At 39.1% G+C, this 17,549-nt stretch overlaps 1 protein-coding gene across 1 annotated transcript; it reads right to left on the bottom strand.

Annotated features, from left to right (window-relative positions):
- Nucleotides 1-3,937: 3,937 nt before the first annotated feature.
- LOC145002706 (uncharacterized) lies at nt 3,938-5,596 on the bottom strand. The gene is made up of 7 exons (XM_078961920.1): nt 5,338-5,596; nt 5,139-5,197; nt 5,032-5,055; nt 4,806-4,986; nt 4,494-4,713; nt 4,166-4,400; nt 3,938-4,078 (listed from the first exon to the last, which is right to left on the bottom strand). The coding sequence occupies exons 1-7, from the start codon at nt 5,594-5,596 to the stop codon at nt 3,938-3,940; spliced, it is 1,119 nt and encodes a 372-aa protein (XP_078818046.1).
- Nucleotides 5,597-17,549: the final 11,953 nt, after the last annotated feature.

Below are 17,549 nucleotides of genomic sequence, written 5' to 3' on the forward strand. Positions count from 1 at the left end.
CTGAGTAGTATAGGAACTCGTTGAGTTTGGAGGTAAATCAACAAGTCGAGTCGACTGAGCTTTGACCTTGACTTTGACTTTGACCAGGATGTTAACTTTGACAAGGGGTAAAATGGTTATTTTACCCTAAGAAGGAATATCAGATTTAAGTATTATTGTGAAATTGATAGACGGGGAGTCGTTGGAGCATTCGTCGGGGATTCCTTACATGAGATTTCACAGGTAGCATACAAGGTGAGTTTCCGCCAGGAGGAACGAGTCTAAGGCACCAAGGCCGACCCGTTTATTTAGTAGTAGTTCTGGACCACGGTCTGATGCCGAGTCTATCTCGATGTAGCTGGGGTAGGGCCCAAGACATGTTTATGTGACATATGTATGGTATGAGGTGGTTGGAGCGACTCACTAAGCTTCATGCTTATAATTTCCAGTTTTGGTTTCAGGTACTTCCACTAGCAAGGAGAAGAGCTCGGGATGACTGCATGGCACACACCACAACTTTTGGCCTGGGAGGATTCACTCTTATATTTGGCATATAATTTTGATGCATTGATAGATGATATGATATTTTGAGATACATTATTTATGACATTTTGATACTTGTGGTTTTGTTATTATGATGTTTGACAAATATGGTTTTCCGTAAATGATTTAAAACGAAATATTTGGACCGTAAATTTGGGATGTTTCATTTTTATTACACTTTGATTCTATTATTGTTACGTGGACATGTTTGAAAGATGATTTTATTAATCTAAAAATTAAAATTTTTTGTATTAATTTTTGGCACGTTACAACTTGCATACTCCCCTTTCCATGCTACTAGATAAAACTTCCATCTCTAGTGTATGTAATCATTGCTTCCAATCATCCCAGGAAACTCATGTCATTCTTCATGCGCCACATATAATTCTTGCAAATCATGCAACAAAGGTTTTCGTAAATATACGTCTCCCGATGTTTCAACAATACCTCTTGATAATCTGTATATACTCTCCCTTGCAGTTCTTTCGAACATTCTAATATAATCATTCATGGTATCGGGTGATTCCCCCATCGCTATCAAGAGAATTGCCACAGAACATTTCTGCAATGTTGTAAACCCTCTTCTACATTTAACATCATATCTCACTTGAAAAAATTCTTACCTAACATGTATATAATGTAAATTTTTTGTGATAAAAGGTATTAAAGTTACACAAAATATACGTATTTACAAGGCATTGGCAATACGTATGAACATATTCCTACTCAAATGAAATCTTCTTTTGAACTTATCTAACCCGTACACACAATTTTTTGCAAAGTAATCACAATATAGATGTTCAGCTCCAGCTGCACGATCTCTATTTAACATCACATGTCTTGTGAATAGCGGGGTTGGGTCTGACTGTAACATCTCGTTAGTGTATTACTAATACATCATATTGAATAATATATTGTCATCGTCATCATTGGACGAGTTGAAAGGATCCAATTTTTTTTGAAGATAAATGAAATTGAAGTTTTTTAAACAAAAATTAAGATAGATAGTAGGTATTTATAGGTAAAAAGAATATATATATATATATATATATATATATATATATATTAAAATTTTTAAATGGTCATATTACCGATGCCCAAACAAATTGCATTTTTTTTCAATTGTTATTATTACAATCGCATTCGCTACAACGCCCCCTTAACAAGCAAGGGGGTGGTGCAACTTACGTCATAACAATATTAAGGACACCACCTTAGCCTTAAAGTGGTAATAACGGTCCTATATCGTGTGCTCTTAACAATACCTATCACTTTTGTTAGGCGTACATGTCTAGACTCAGTGCTTATCTAGATTTTATATTTACATGAGACCTTTATTTTGCATAGAGTACAAATGCATATATATATATATATATATATATATATATATATAGAGAGAGAGAGAGAGAGAGAGAGAGAGCGCAAGAGAGAGAGAGAGAGAGATGGGGGGTGGGGAGGGAGAGGATGACTCATTTGAGATTAAAAAAGAAGTAAAGATCTTAAGATTCAACTTGAGCCATATATTTCTCATTAGCAGCTCTATCGCTCTAGCGTATCAGCAACAACAGTGTATGCGTATGCCTAATCATCAATCATTATACATATATGTCTGTTCACAGACTTCATAATCATATATGATTATGAAGTTGGTGGAAGAAGAGAGTGGTGGTGATAGAGGTGACGATAGTATAAGTGATAGATGTGACAGTGGTGGGGTCGGCTGGTATCAAAGTTAGTAGTAGTGGTGATGGCGGTGGTGGTTATGGTGATGGGGATGGTGGCAGGGGAGAAAGGAACGAGCGACGCTATATAATCATTTCTGATTATACCAGGCCTGTTGTGCCATTACGTTGGAGTGTTAGAGAGACAAACTTGAAATATATGGCAGAGGTTGAATCTCAAGATCTCTATTTTATTTTTAATCTTTATGAAACATATATATATATATATATATATATATATATATATATGTATGTATGTATGTATGTATGTATGTATGTATATATATATATATATATATATATGTATGTATGTATATATATATATATATATATATATATATATATATATATATATATATATATATGGGAGGGTTTACTTGAGATTAAAAAAAAAGTAAATATCTTGAGATTCAACCACAACCACATATTTCTCATTTGCCACTCTAGTACTCCACCATACCGGCAGCAATAACATATGCCTAATCATAAATGATTATAGAAAAAACTTCAAAAATTGTCCATCTGGTTTCCAAAAATATGAAGTTTAGTCCCTAAGTTCCAAAAACCTCACAGATGGTCCCTGTGGTTTCAAAACTTTTAACAAATGGTCCTTCCGGCTCACTCCGTTAGCATTTCACCGTTAAATCATTTTTTAATAAAATATTGTAGGGGTAATTTCGTCATTTCAGTTGTAACCTTCTCTCTTTAAAAGAAATTGCATGTTCGATTTTTGGTTTCCCCTTTAGCATTATCAATCCTCATTTCTCCTCTCCTCCATTCCACTGTTGCTCGACCGACTGTTGCACCCTTCACGGCATCGAATCGCTTCTGATTCAAAGATGGTGACTTGCAGGTGTGGGAATGAATCAACGAAGATCACTTCATGGACGGATCGTAAACCTGGAAGACAATTTTGGAACTGTAGAAGATGTGGTTTCATTCGATGGTCTGATCCTCCTATGTGTGCTAGGGCATTGGTGGTGATTCCAGGTTTGATAAGATCAAAGAATTGATTGGAAGAGAGGGTCGCCATTGTAACCGCACAATTGTGGAACTACCAACTGATGTTTTTTTGTTCATGGGTGTTTTTTTGGTATTATTTTAATCTCTAAGTATCCTGTGAAGGTTTGGATGGTAATGGAGTTTTGGTTTTTCGTTTGTAACCATTGCAGGGTTTTTTTTATCGGATAGGGATTTTTTTGCTTTCAGTTTATATAGGTGGTTTTGGAATTGGTATTGTTGTATTTGGTTTATGTATCGAATTAATGTGTAATGCAGTGGTAATGGTAATGGTAATGGAATGTTGTTTGTTATAGTTCATTGTTCAATTTCTTGAATTTTTTGAAATGAAATTGTTAAGTGTATTGTAAATGCATCTTGAAGATGGTTTTCATTTGCAATTGAAATGTAAAATGTTATTAATTGATATGTGAAGGGTAGTACACTAAACATATTAATTTATTACCAAAAAGTGCATACACACCATTAGATTCAAAGTTATAAAGTTCTTAACACAACCATGATGTAAAGTTTTCAAAAGACCTACAACACAAGCATTACATGCAAAGTTTTCAAGTTCTTAACACATCTTCAAACAAGTACACATGACTTAAGTTTGTAAATACCTACAACACCAGCATCATAATAACCCCTAAAAATAATTTTCAGCCCCTTCCAACTTCACCACTGCCTCCCTATCCTTTACATGTTCTGGAATTGTGCCCTTTGTTATGACACTTTGAACAAGTGACTGCCAAATATTTCCTGCTCAATCTACCAGCTTGGCTGTTTGGATCATCAACACCCCTCATTCTCTTTTTCTTAGGCATCCCAAGCTACACATATTGATATACTATAGTTAAAATTGAATTCATTCCATGTTCACATGTATACTATATATTTGGTGTACTTTAAATACAAACTGGTGTCCTATGTTTTGGTGGAAGTAAAGTGAATGGACAGTCACTTTTAGGCCACATTGTACGTCCATTCAATGGATCAATTTTTTTGAAATACATGGCTTTCCATGTTGATAACCTATAGCAAGGATGGACCCATTCATCAAAATGTGGGGCATTTTCACCATTTTCAATTTTGTCCCATATAGCACAAACAACATGTCTATATGGGAAACCTGTAATCTCCCAAAACCTACAACTGCAATTTTGATCATTCAAGTTTACCACATATTGGTCTTGCCATGTGCTTGCCACTTGGTGCTTTCCTGCCCCATTGTATTTTGCCACATACTTTGATGCATCAGTATTAATCTTTTCAAACAGTGTAGTTGTAGTAGGGGTTAGAAGTCCTTCACACTTATCTATTATCTTTTGCACCACACATAACCTCTTCATGAGATACTCTCTAATATACTCTAAGCAAGTGATAATAGGTTTATCCCTACCTTCATCTAGCTTAGAATTGAATACCTCACAAAGGTTATTCAACAAACAATCAGTATGTGCCCTTCCTGAATAATAGATATTAAGAGAAGACAATTACACATATAGTAAACACACAACAGGGAAGATTAACATTGTCAATAAAATTCTAGAAACTTACCACTAAAGTGAGATTTAGCCCAAGTGTTTGTTGGGATCTTAGACACCCAAGCATGAGCCTCTGCATTGATCTTCTTCAACTCATCCATTGCTCTATTAAAATGATTGACTGTTGTTGCTCTACCACACTCCCAAAGCTGGTCACTTAAGTCTTTTCCTTTCAACTGTTTCTTCATGTTTTCCTGGATATGCCTCAAACAGAACCTGTGTTATGCACTACAGAATACCTTCTCCATTGCTGGTATTATTCCCTAAACAAAAGTCAATGTATGCAACATCAATTAACCAAATGTATCTAGAAAAGGTAATAAAAAAAAATTTAGGTGATGCACACCTTTTGTCTATCTGAAATGAAGGTAAAGTTGGAATTTGGTCCCAAATCCAGATCTTCTCCTAACAGTTCCAAAAACCAGTCCAACTACTTGTTGATTCTGTCTCTACCACTGCATATGCTATAGGGTATAGGCCATTGTTTGAGTCCAACCCTACAACAGTTAACACTTGCCCAGGGTAAGGGCCCTTCATGAAAGTACCATCCAGACCTAGAAAATCTCTTAAACCAGATTTGAATCCTAACTTCAATGCACCTAAACAGACATATATTCTTCTAAAAGTTCTTGTGGTAATAAATAAGGAGGTTTCTGGATACACATCAATCCGAACTGTTGTACCAGGATTAGTGTTGAGTAGTTCCAACACATAATCCCTCAAAAATCCATACTGTACTTGGTAGTCCCCACTAATGATACGCTCAGCCATTGACTTTGCCCTAGCAACCTTTTGCAATGACATTCCTACCTCCAGTTTCTTGCACAATTCGTCGTGTAAAGCTTTCACTAGAATTTTAGGGTTACTCTGTATTTGTTGAAAAATTAAGTTTGCTACGTATCTGGAAGTGCAAGCTTTAACCGCCCTTGTTTGTAAACATTTATGCTTATCCTGTACTGTTTTCACCAACCAATCCTGATTTTCATTAGCCCTCGATATTTGGACTGCCCATGGATGTCACAACTAGAAATTTTGTGTCATGTAATCTATACACTCAAGTTAATGTGAATCAAAACTTAAGAGCACGTGTGATACCTACTATTATGACATCAAAAAATTCAATCAAATACATCCTACAAGTGCTACAAATGGTCATCAAACAATTGGAAACCCTAGAAGTTCTTGTTTAGATCCACGTTGGACTAGGACTTCCTTATTGGACCCAAATGGACCAATAAGCTTCCAATTTGACTATCATGGGCATAGAACCCTAATCGGGCTCTATTTGGACCCACATTAATTTATTTCAACATTTTGGGCCATATTGGGCCTAGAATGAAATGAATTAAAAGCTTTGATCCATGAATAACCTAAACTAGTCCAACAAATATGTAAAAATCATACTATATTCTTTTATGTTAAAACTCACCCAAACTAACTCTAATATTGGGCTTAGGGGCAAAAAGCCCAAATTTTCCTTTTCCTTCAAGATTCTCGGCCCAAGGCCCAAGTCCAAGAAGAAGTGGTGAGGAGTTGACTTTGGTTTGCCACCTCATTATTGTCTTTTGGATTTCCATGCAACATATCACATACCTCCATGCAAGTATCACTTCAAAGATCACTTCTTCTTTTCCCTCCTTCACTCTCGGCCATCTCAAACACACACACATCTCACAAACTCTCTCAAGAACACTCAAGAAAACTTCCTCCCTCTCCACTCAAAGATCTCGAAATTTAAGAAGCTTTCAAGAGGATATTTCCACAAACTCTTCATCTAAGGTAAGATTATGCTTGGATCTATGACTTAGGTTCTTTGTGTTATCAAAATCTTTTCCTAATCCATGCAAAAATCGTGATCTTACCTCTTAGAAGCATACCAAACTCGAGATCTTCAAGAAAAGGGTGCTAAGGCCAAAAATCACCAAGTTTTCTTCCATCTTTTCTTCAAAAACCGAAATCACACCCTAAGGTGAGCTTCATACCCCCTATTTTCTGTTTTTATGAGTTTTGTGGGGGGGGGGGGGGGGGGAATACAAGTGAAAGTGTAGATCTATATATGTTTTGTATGCCTTGTATGATTTCTATGCTTATATGTGTGTTTTTGTGTGTTATAATGTTGGATCTAGCCTTAAAACCCCTAAAAACCGAGATATACTTTATGATTAATGATACTAGCATCAAGTATATTTCTACATACAAAGTGTTCCAAGAAAAATAGCTAAATGGCTTAATAACATTTTATTTGGGCTAAAACCTCAATTTTTGGACATAATATGTTAAAAATATAAAGTTAAAGGGCCCAAAAGGTCATATCACGAATTCTGATGGATGAGGAGTGTCAAAACAGTTTCAATGAAATATTTTCTGAAAATATACTCATTTGGAGGATTAAAAATATAAATTTCAAGCTTAATGGGCTAAAAATGACAATTTCGGCCCAATAGGGCCCATTATGTGAAATTTTCTGTTTTGGAGGGCCAAAACTGTGTTTTTCTGTAAATCAGTGGACTACTAAGGTTCCAAGTACTTTTCAAAGGTTTAAAATGCCTTTCAAATTTAAAAAGGACCAAAGTTGCAAAAAATTTCCAATTTGGGCCAAAATTGTAAAAACTGCGAAAAAGAGGGGTTATAACCGAGAAAACTGCAATTTCAGGGACTTAAACTGTTTTCAATGAAAAATATGCTGAAAAATATTAATTTCAATAATTTTTGGTGTTAAAATGTCAAGAAAAATGATTTAAGGACCAAATCGGAAAGTTATTTAATTAGAGGGTTGAAAAGAGTAAATTTTACAAACAATGAGGGGCTGAAAACAGAAAACTTTCAAGGCTAATTCAATGCACGCAACTTGATCAAATATTGGCACCGCGACTACCTACGTAATACAATACACAACAATACCAAAAATCGTTGTTAAACGAATTGATTCGGTCTCGAATCAATAACAATCCGAAAATACTAACACAACGATAACTCGATTCATACACGAAAACATTTGGTAATTCAATATACACGTGAGAGTGCACAGACGTCTACGCACCATCTTTGGGCCCCAAAGTGTAAAATCTTGTTTGTTGGGCCTAGCTAGCCCAATGACCTGATCTTAAGGCCCAAAGGCTTCTACCTTACGAGTTGTTGGGTCTTACATGATCTAACACAGCGTAAAAGGACTTTCAATGGCTTTTATACTATTGGTCCCCAAGGGTCCTATGGTATTGCTAGTAAAGTCGGTATTTCATGCGAGGCGGGTCAAGGGCCCCTCGTACCCTTTTTTTTTTTATCCCCAACCGGTTAATGGAGTCATCGGGGTCTTCGTGTCCTCTTTCTCTTCGGATGTGGGATTACTCGGAGTCAGGGCGGTTGGATAACGTGATTAGTACGGACGACGCCTACGGGATCGTTAGTATAGTTATAAACTGGTCGTTTGTGTAACGCTTGTTTATAGCAATTAATCATGCGCAAAAATAATCCGACGTCACCTGGAATTAATGACTTCACGCGTTACAATGGTTTTATTTTAACTTCATGGAATTCAAAGAATTAGGAAAACATCGGGTTTTCCTAGGGTTTTTCAATACATACAGTTTTGAAATGTACACAAGTTTAATGAACATTTTTTTTACAACTATAGAAACAAACAAGCATACTTATGGATCTTCACAAACTTTTTCAGAAACTCTTTTCAGAAAATATCGGATTTTCTGGTGGTTTTCAAAATAATACAAAACGTTGCTTTTCAAATACCGCTTATGAACTCACCAACATTTCATATGTTGACGTTTTTCAAAATACTTGTATTCTCAGGTAACCAGTGAATCAAAGGAAAATGTACTCAGTGATGGCTTGCAGTTTATCTATTAACGAACTGAACAATTTATTTTTGGGAATGTAATGTTTTGAGACAATGTAATGGATGTAAACACTATCAGTTGTAATATTCAAATGTTGGTGACGAATGATGTTATGTTTCATGTGTATTCATTGTGATGGTATTCAATTGAGTCACAACAGCTCCTGAACGTTTCCGCCATCTGGTTCGGGGGTGTGACAATGGACATGTACCTTTATTGGTGATACGAAGGAGTGGATGTAGCCTGATCAACTACATTCTCTCCAAAGTAAAACTAACACACGTCTTGATGAGATCGGGATAGCTAGGGAACCTAAAACAATACCCTTTATCACCAAAAAGAGAGCGTCTAGTTAGCATAAGTCATAGTCAGGAGAGTGACGATTGTTTATATTTTCCCTCAGTCGTCATGGAGGAAGAGCAGCAGGGTATCCAGTTCCATCAGGTCCTAGTAGCTCACGGGATGCTTGAGGATGAACCGGGAGAGAATCCAGGGGAAGCACACGATGTCGGACCCGACGAATACGTAGACACCGACTACGAATTTGGAGAGATCGACGACGACGAGGAAGGTCAGGTCGGGGACCAGGACCCCGTTCCGCCGCGTGAGAACGAGGCGCAACCAGACCACCCCGCTCCACTAGTAAACCCCCCAAGGGAGAACCGTTCCCTCGAAGCTGAGATCGCCGCACTGCGACAACAGCTGTATGCTATGGAAGCTCGGGCAGTGCGAGCAGAGCATGAGAGGGATGAAGTTATTGGAGACATGGCAGAGATGGCGCAGTTACTGGCGCAACATTTCGGCATATGACCTCGGCACCACCTCCAGACGCAGCTCATCACGGTTAGGGATAGACTTATCATGGTAGGTCATTAGGAACTATGCTATGTACTCCGGCTCTATGTTTAAGTGACTACACTACTCATGGAGCCGTTATGCTGTCGAATTAGTGTCACTCATGTATGCTCTTACGAGCAAAATTTTCTTGTATTAAATGCAGATAATATTAATGAACTTTTATGTGTTTTGCTATGATATTACAAGTTGTTATGTGTTGAGAAGTTATGATTGTATGTCCGATGGTAGTAATGTCTAAGTTCGTACCATACACCTAGTTAGTAGGATCACAACCTCACAGAAACCACATACACTCAACATCTTTCCGTTTCATGACAGAAAGATGCCTCGCCGACCTACTCGCGGAAACCCAGGACCAACTCCACCCAAGGTTGACTCCACTGCATTCCAGGCAGCCGTGTCTGCTGCGGTCACCGCAGCTATGGCACAACTCCATCAGGGGAATAATGGAGGAGGTAACGGACAAGGGGCAGGAAGTTCGAACAATGGGATGAACCAAGGGCCTACCAAAACATGTACCTACAAGGACTTCACAAACGCTAAACCACGAACTTTCAACAGCACTGGAGGGGTGATCACTTTAAAGCGATGGATTGAAAAGGTGGAGTCGGTATTCGAGATATGCGATTGCCCCGAGCAGATGAAGGTGAAGTTCGCGGCCTGCACTTTTGTGGACCAAGCACTCACTTGGTGGAACGGACACGTGGAAGCCATGACGCTCCATGTAGCCAACTCTATGCCATGGACAGAAATGAAAGAAATGTTGATGGCTGAGTACTACCCACGAGGCGAAATACAGAAGATGGAGCAAGAGCTATGGAACCTCACCGTACAGAATGCGAATATCGATGCCTACATATCAAGATTTAGTGAACTATCTCTGCTGTGCCCGGGTATGATCACATCAGAAGGAAAGAAGATTGAATGATTCATTTGGGGACTAACATTACCCATTCAAGGGAATGTGATAGCTGCGAACCCTGAAACGTTCGACAGTGCGAAGAGATTGGCGAAGAGGTTGTATGATCATAACAACAAGAAGGGCGAGAAGCCAATGGAGGTTGAGAAGAAAAAGGAGGGTGATGGCAAGAAAGGGAGGAACAACAAGAGAAAGGGACGTCAGGGCCCCGAGACCTCTATAAAGCAGCAAATAGTGGCAGTTAACGCTATCACCACACCGGTTCCAGCCACACCACATGCTCCAGCCTCAGCTGTTTCAAATGCTTCAAGACCCTATTCCGGTAATCTTCCCAAATGTAATAAGTGCGGTCTCCATCATCACGGCGAATGTAGGGAATTCCATTGCACCAGTTGCAACCGAAGGGGACACACTGCAAGATACTGCAGGACTTATCCTCCCCAGAACCAAAATCAGGGAAACAACCACAACAACAACAACAACAACAACAACAACAACAACAACAACAACCGCAATAACAACAACACTAATGCCGGCGGCAATAATGCAGGGCCTAGCCACACCTGCTTCGGGTGTGGAAGGACAGGGCATTTCCGCCGAGATTGCCCTAACAACACCAACTCAGGAAACAGAGGAGCAGGAAGGATGCTGACTATGGGGCAGGGTGAGGCAGTTCAGGACCCCGCAGTTGTGACCGGTACGTTCCTCCTAAACCACACTTATGCATGCATCTTATTTGACACCGGAGCGGAGCGAAGTTTCGTAAGCAAGAAGTTTAAACATTTATTAAAACAACAACCCCAAAAGCTAAATGAAACCTATATGGTGGAAATGGCCAATGGGAAAACCGAATCCACTGGGGAGATCTACATCGAATGTACCCTAACCCTTAACCAACACGTCTTTCGAATAGACCTAATGCCAGTGTCAATTAGGAGTTTCGATGTGATTGTCGGCATGGATTGGTTAAGCCCCCACCATGCTGAGATTATGTGCCACGAGAAGGCCGTTCGCCTTCGTCTCCCAAATCACGAAACCCTAGTAATTTACGGAGACAAACCCAGCACGAATCTTCGTCACATCTCGTGTATCAAGGCACAAAAACATCTGCGAAAGAACAACTTGGTGTTCTTGGCTCACATAGTGGACAAGACCAAAGAAGAAACTAACATCCGAGATATTCCGGTAGCGTGTGAATTTCCAGACGTGTTTCCTGAAGATCTTCCGCTTACCTAACTTACGCAAAAGGGCGTACCATTCAAATGGACAGACAAACAAGAGATTGCGTTTCGAACCTTGAAGCAAGCTCTCTGTAGCGCTCCTGTGCTATCTTTACCTGAAGGAACGAAAGATTTTGTAGTCTACTGTGACGCATCGAATCAGGGCTTAGGTTGCGTTCTCATGCAAGGTGGAAGAGTTATAGCATATGCGTCCGGCCAACTAAATACGCATGAAGTAAATTATACGACCCATGACCTAGAATTGGGAGCTGTGGTCTTCACTCTGAAAATTTGGAGGCACTACCTGTACGGTACGAAGTGCACCATCTTCACTGACCATAAGAGTCTCCAGCACATCTTGAACCAGAAGGAGCTGAACATGAGACAACGAAGATGGGTTGAATTGCTAAACGACTACGAGTGCGAAATCAAGTACCACCCAGGCAAGGCCAACGTGGTGGCTGATGCATTAAGTCGGAAGGAGTACTCTAATCGCCGTACGAAAACTCTCTTGATAACCATTCGATCTCATCTGGCCACTCAAATTGCAACAGTCCAGTCGGAGGCCATAAAGACAGAAAATAGAGCTAGCGAGGCATTGCGCGGGATGGAGAAGAACCTAGAAGCAAAGGAGGATGGAGTATACTACTTCATGAACCGTATTTGGGTCCCAAAAATCGGAGGATTTAGGGAGGTTGTTATGAAGGAAGCCCACAAGACGCGATACTCCATTCATCCTGGTTCGGGCAAGATGTATTTGGATATTAAACAACACTATTGGTGGCCTAACATGAAGGTGGAAATCGCGACCTACGTTAGTAAGTGCCTTACGTGCGCCAAAGTGAAGGTGGAATATCAGAAACCCTCAGGATTGTTGCAGCAACCGGCAATCCCTGAGTGGAAATGGGAGGGGATTTCTATGAATTTCATGACCAAGCTACCCAAGACGTCAGACGGACTAGACACCATATGGGTAATAATCGACCGACTAACGAAATCTGCCCATTTCCTGCCAATCAAAGAATCCTACAAGATGGAGAGATTGACGCGTTTGTACCTACGAGAAATTGTGAGACTCCATGGAGTGCCAAAATCTATTATCTCGGATAGGGACAGTAGGTTCACATCGCGCTTTTAGCAATCACTCCATAAGGCAATGGGAACTCATCTCGACATGAGCACCGCGTATCACCCACAAACGGATGGCTAAAGTGAGCGAACCATTCAAACGCTTGAATACATGCTTCGTGCATGTGTGATAGACTTTGGGAAGTCTTGGGATACCCACCTACCTTTGATCGAGTTCTCATATAACAATAGTTACCATTCGAGCATCAAGGTGGCTCCTTTCGAAGCACTATACGGGCGTAAATGTAGATCACCGTTATGTTGGGCTGAAATAGGTGATACCCAGCTAGCGAGAACACATACGTCGGACAAGGCACTAACGGGACCGGAGATCATTCGCGAAACCACAGAAAAGATCGTTCAAATCAGAGCTCGATTGCAGGCATCGCGTGACCGACAAAAGAGCTACGCCGACAAACGGCGAAAGCCCTTAGAATTCTAGGTCGGTGATCGAGTACTGTTGAAAGTCTCACCCTGGAAAGGGGTTATATGTTTTGGAAAATGGGGAAAGCTGAACCCGCGATACATTGGACCTTTCGAAATCGTCGCCCGAATAGGTCCGGTAGCCTACATACTACAACTACCCGCAGAGCTAAACGGTGTACACCCCATGTTTCATGTCTCTAACCTGAAGAAGTGTCTATCAGATGAAACCCTTGTCATTCCTCTTGACGAAATCGAAATCAACGAGAATCTCCTGTTCGTTGAAGAACCAATCGAAATCATGGACAGGGAGGTGAAGCGTACTAAGCAAAGTCGCATCCCGATCGTGAAGGTACGGTGGAACGCAAAGCGTGGGCCAGAATTCACGTGGGAACGCGAAGACCAAATGAAGCAAAAGTACCCTCACCTATTCTAACATTCTCAAATCTAGCTTTCAAACAGAATTTCAGGACGAAATTCCCTCTAACAGGGGGATGATGTCACAACTAGAAATTTTGTGTCATGTAATCTATACACTCAAGTTAATGTGAATCAAAACTTAAGAGCACGTGTGATACCTACTATTATGACATCAAAAAATTCAATCAAATACATCCTACAAGTGCTACAAATGGTCATCAAACAATTGGAAACCCTAGAAGTTCTTGTTTAGATCCACGTTGGACTAGGACTTCCTTATTGGACCCAAATGGACCAATAAGCTTCCAATTTGACTATCATGGGCATAGAACCCTAATCGGGCTCTATTTGGACCCACATTAATTTATTTCAACATTTTGGGCCATATTGGGCCTAGAATGAAATGAATTAAAAGCTTTGATCCATGAATAACCTAAACTAGTCCAACAAATATGTAAAAATCATACTATATTCTTTTATGTTAAAACTCACCCAAACTAACTCTAATATTGGGCTTAGGGGCAAAAAGCCCAAATTTTCCTTTTCCTTCAAGATTCTCGGCCCAAGGCCCAAGTCCAAGAAGAAGTGGTGAGGAGTTGACTTTGGTTTGCCACCTCATTATTGTCTTTTGGATTTCCATGCAACATATCACATACCTCCATGCAAGTATCACTTCAAAGATCACTTCTTCTTTTCCCTCCTTCACTCTCGGCCATCTCAAACACACACACATCTCACAAACTCTCTCAAGAACACTCAAGAAAACTTCCTCCCTCTCCACTCAAAGATCTCGAAATTTAAGAAGCTTTCAAGAGGATATTTCCACAAACTCTTCATCTAAGGTAAGATTATGCTTGGATCTATGACTTAGGTTCTTTGTGTTATCAAAATCTTTTCCTAATCCATGCAAAAATCGTGATCTTACCTCTTAGAAGCATACCAAACTCGAGATCTTCAAGAAAAGGGTGCTAAGGCCAAAAATCACCAAGTTTTCTTCCATCTTTTCTTCAAAAACCGAAATCACACCCTAAGGTGAGCTTCATACCCCTTATTTTCTGTTTTTATGAGTTTTGTGGGGGGGGGGGGGGGGGGAATACAAGTGAAAGTGTAGATCTATATATGTTTTGTATGCCTTGTATGATTTCTATGCTTATATGTGTGTTTTTGTGTGTTATAATGTTGGATCTAGCCTTAAAACCCCTAAAAACCGAGATATACTTTATGATTAATGATACTAGCATCAAGTATATTTCTACATACAAAGTGTTCCAAGAAAAATAGCTAAATGGCTTAATAACATTTTATTTGGGCTAAAACCTCAATTTTTGGACATAAAATGTTAAAAATATAAAGTTAAAGGGCCCAAAAGGTCATATCACGAATTCTGATGGATGAGGAGTGTCAAAACAGTTTCAATGAAATATTTTCTGAAAATATACTCATTTGGAGGATTAAAAATATAAATTTCAAGCTTAATGGGCTAAAAATGACAATTTCGGCCCAATAGGGCCCATTATGTGAAATTTTCTGTTTTGGAGGGCCAAAACTGTGTTTTTCTGTAAATCAGTGGACTACTAAGGTTCCAAGTACTTTTCAAAGGTTTAAAATGCCTTTCAAATTTAAAAAGGACCAAAGTTGCAAAAAATTTCCAATTTGGGCCAAAATTGTAAAAACTGCGAAAAAGAGGGGTTATAACCGAGAAAACTGCAATTTCAGGGACTTAAACTGTTTTCAATGAAAAATATGCTGAAAAATATTAATTTCAATAATTTTTGGTGTTAAAATGTCAAGAAAAATGATTTAAGGACCAAATCGGAAAGTTATTTAATTAGAGGGTTGAAAAGAGTAAATTTTACAAACAATGAGGGGCTGAAAACAGAAAACTTTCAAGGCTAATTCAATGCACGCAACTTGATCAAATATTGGCACCGCGACTACCTACGTAATACAATACACAACAATACCAAAAATCGTTGTTAAACGAATTGATTCGGTCTCGAATAAATAACAATCCGAAAATACTAACACAACGATAACTCGATTCATACACGAAAACATTTGGTAATTCAATATACACGTGAGAGTGCACAGACGTCTACGCACCATCTTTGGGCCCCAAAGTGTAAAATCTTGTTTGTTGGGCCTAGCTAGCCCAATGACCTGATCTTAAGGCCCAAAGGCTTCTACCTTACGAGTTGTTGGGTCTTACATGATCTAACACAGCGTAAAAGGACTTTCAATGGCTTTTATACTATTGGTCCCCAAGGGTCCTATGGTATTGCTAGTAAAGTCGGTATTTCATGCGAGGCGGGTCAAGGGCCCCTCGTACCTTTTTTTTTTATCCCCAACCGGTTAATGGAGTCATCGGGGTCTTCGTGTCCTCTTTCTCTTCGGATGTGGGATTACTCGGAGTCAGGGCGGTTGGATAACGTGATTAGTACGGACGACGCCTACGGGATCGTTAGTATAGTTATAAACTGGTCGTTTGTGTAACGCTTGTTTATAGCAATTAATCATGCGCAAAAATAATCCGACGTCACCTGGAATTAATGACTTCACGCGTTACAATGGTTTTATTTTAACATCATGGAATTCAAAGAATTATGAAAACATCGGGTTTTCCTAGGGTTTTTCAATACATACAGTTTTGAAATGTACACAAGTTTAATGAACATTTTTTTTACAACTATAGAAACAAACAAGCATACTTATGGATCTTCACAAACTTTTTCAGAAACTCTTTTCAGAAAATATCGGATTTTCTGGTGGTTTTCAAAATAATACAAAACGTTGCTTTTCAAATACCGCTTATGAACTCACCAACATTTCATATGTTGACGTTTTTCAAAATACTTGTATTCTCAGGTAACCAGTGAATCAAAGGAAAATGTACTCAGTGATGGCTTGCAGTTTATCTATTAACGAACTGAACAATTTATTTTTGGGAATGTAATGTTTTGAGACAATGTAATGGATGTAAACACTATCAGTTGTAATATTCAAATGTTGGTGACGAATGATGTTATGTTTCATGTATATTCATTGTGATGGTATTCAATTGAGTCACAACAGCTCCCGAACGTTTCCGTCGTCTGGTTCGGGGGTGTGACAATGGACATGTACCTTTATTGGCAATTACATCTTTACCCTTGCACTTCGCCCTACTTCTAGTTGAGGGCCCACCACCATCAACTCCTGTAGAAGACTTACTTACAACACCTTTACATTTCACCTTAATCCGGATTTTGTCATTTTTGGCTAGGTATAAAGACCTCCTTGTTGCTACAACATGTGAGTTCATGTAGTTTTTAACATCAAGCTTGGTTTTGAAGACCTGGCCAATCTAAAATGGTTTAACATGAACCTCTCCATGTGAGCATGTACTTGACTTACTCAACTCTTTTAGCAGTCTCTTCCTATCATCTTCATGAAATCCTGCAAATTGATAATCATCAGTGGCAATAACTTCCAACTCATCATCAACCATATCAATCCCTTCATCTTTTGAATGATTGTTCAAGATTCCATGTTCATCTACATTAACAGCATTATGGAATTCACTCATGTCTACATCTACATCAAATTGTATGTTAGACTCATCCACATTGTATTCACTGTCATCAGAATCATCTCCACTATCCTCAGAACCATGGCCACTCTCAGAGTAGAAAGCTTCTCCACTATCATCACTCACCATACCCTCTAGATAATCCACTTCCGGTTGTTTTTCAAATGAAGTTTCAACATTAAACTCAACATCATAATCAATATAAAGTGAGTAATCCTCTATAAATAGTTCATAATCATCAACTGTTGTAGTATTAGCTCCATCATCAGCTTGGCAGCTTGGTTCATGTACATGGTAAGTTCCCAATGGTTCTTCAGTTTCAACTGCACTAGTGATCACTTCTTCTCGAGTTTCAATTTCTTGATTCACC

The sequence above is a fragment of the Lactuca saligna genome, chromosome 6, assembly GCF_052625555.1.
Source record: "Lactuca saligna cultivar CGN05327 chromosome 6, ASM5262555v1, whole genome shotgun sequence".
Lineage (NCBI taxonomy): Eukaryota > Viridiplantae > Streptophyta > Magnoliopsida > Asterales > Asteraceae > Lactuca > Lactuca saligna.

Coding starts and splice junctions, on each gene's coding strand:
- LOC145002706 (XM_078961920.1), bottom strand. CDS start 5,596: ATGTCATTGCAAAAGGTTGCTAGGGCAAAGTCAATGGCTGAGCGTATC. Junction 4,714..4,805: donor GGCTAAATCTCACTTTAGTG/GTAAGTTTCTAG, acceptor TCTATTATTCAG/GAAGGGCACATACTGATTGT. Junction 4,079..4,165: donor CACCAAAACATAGGACACCA/GTTTGTATTTAA, acceptor CAATATGTGTAG/CTTGGGATGCCTAAGAAAAA.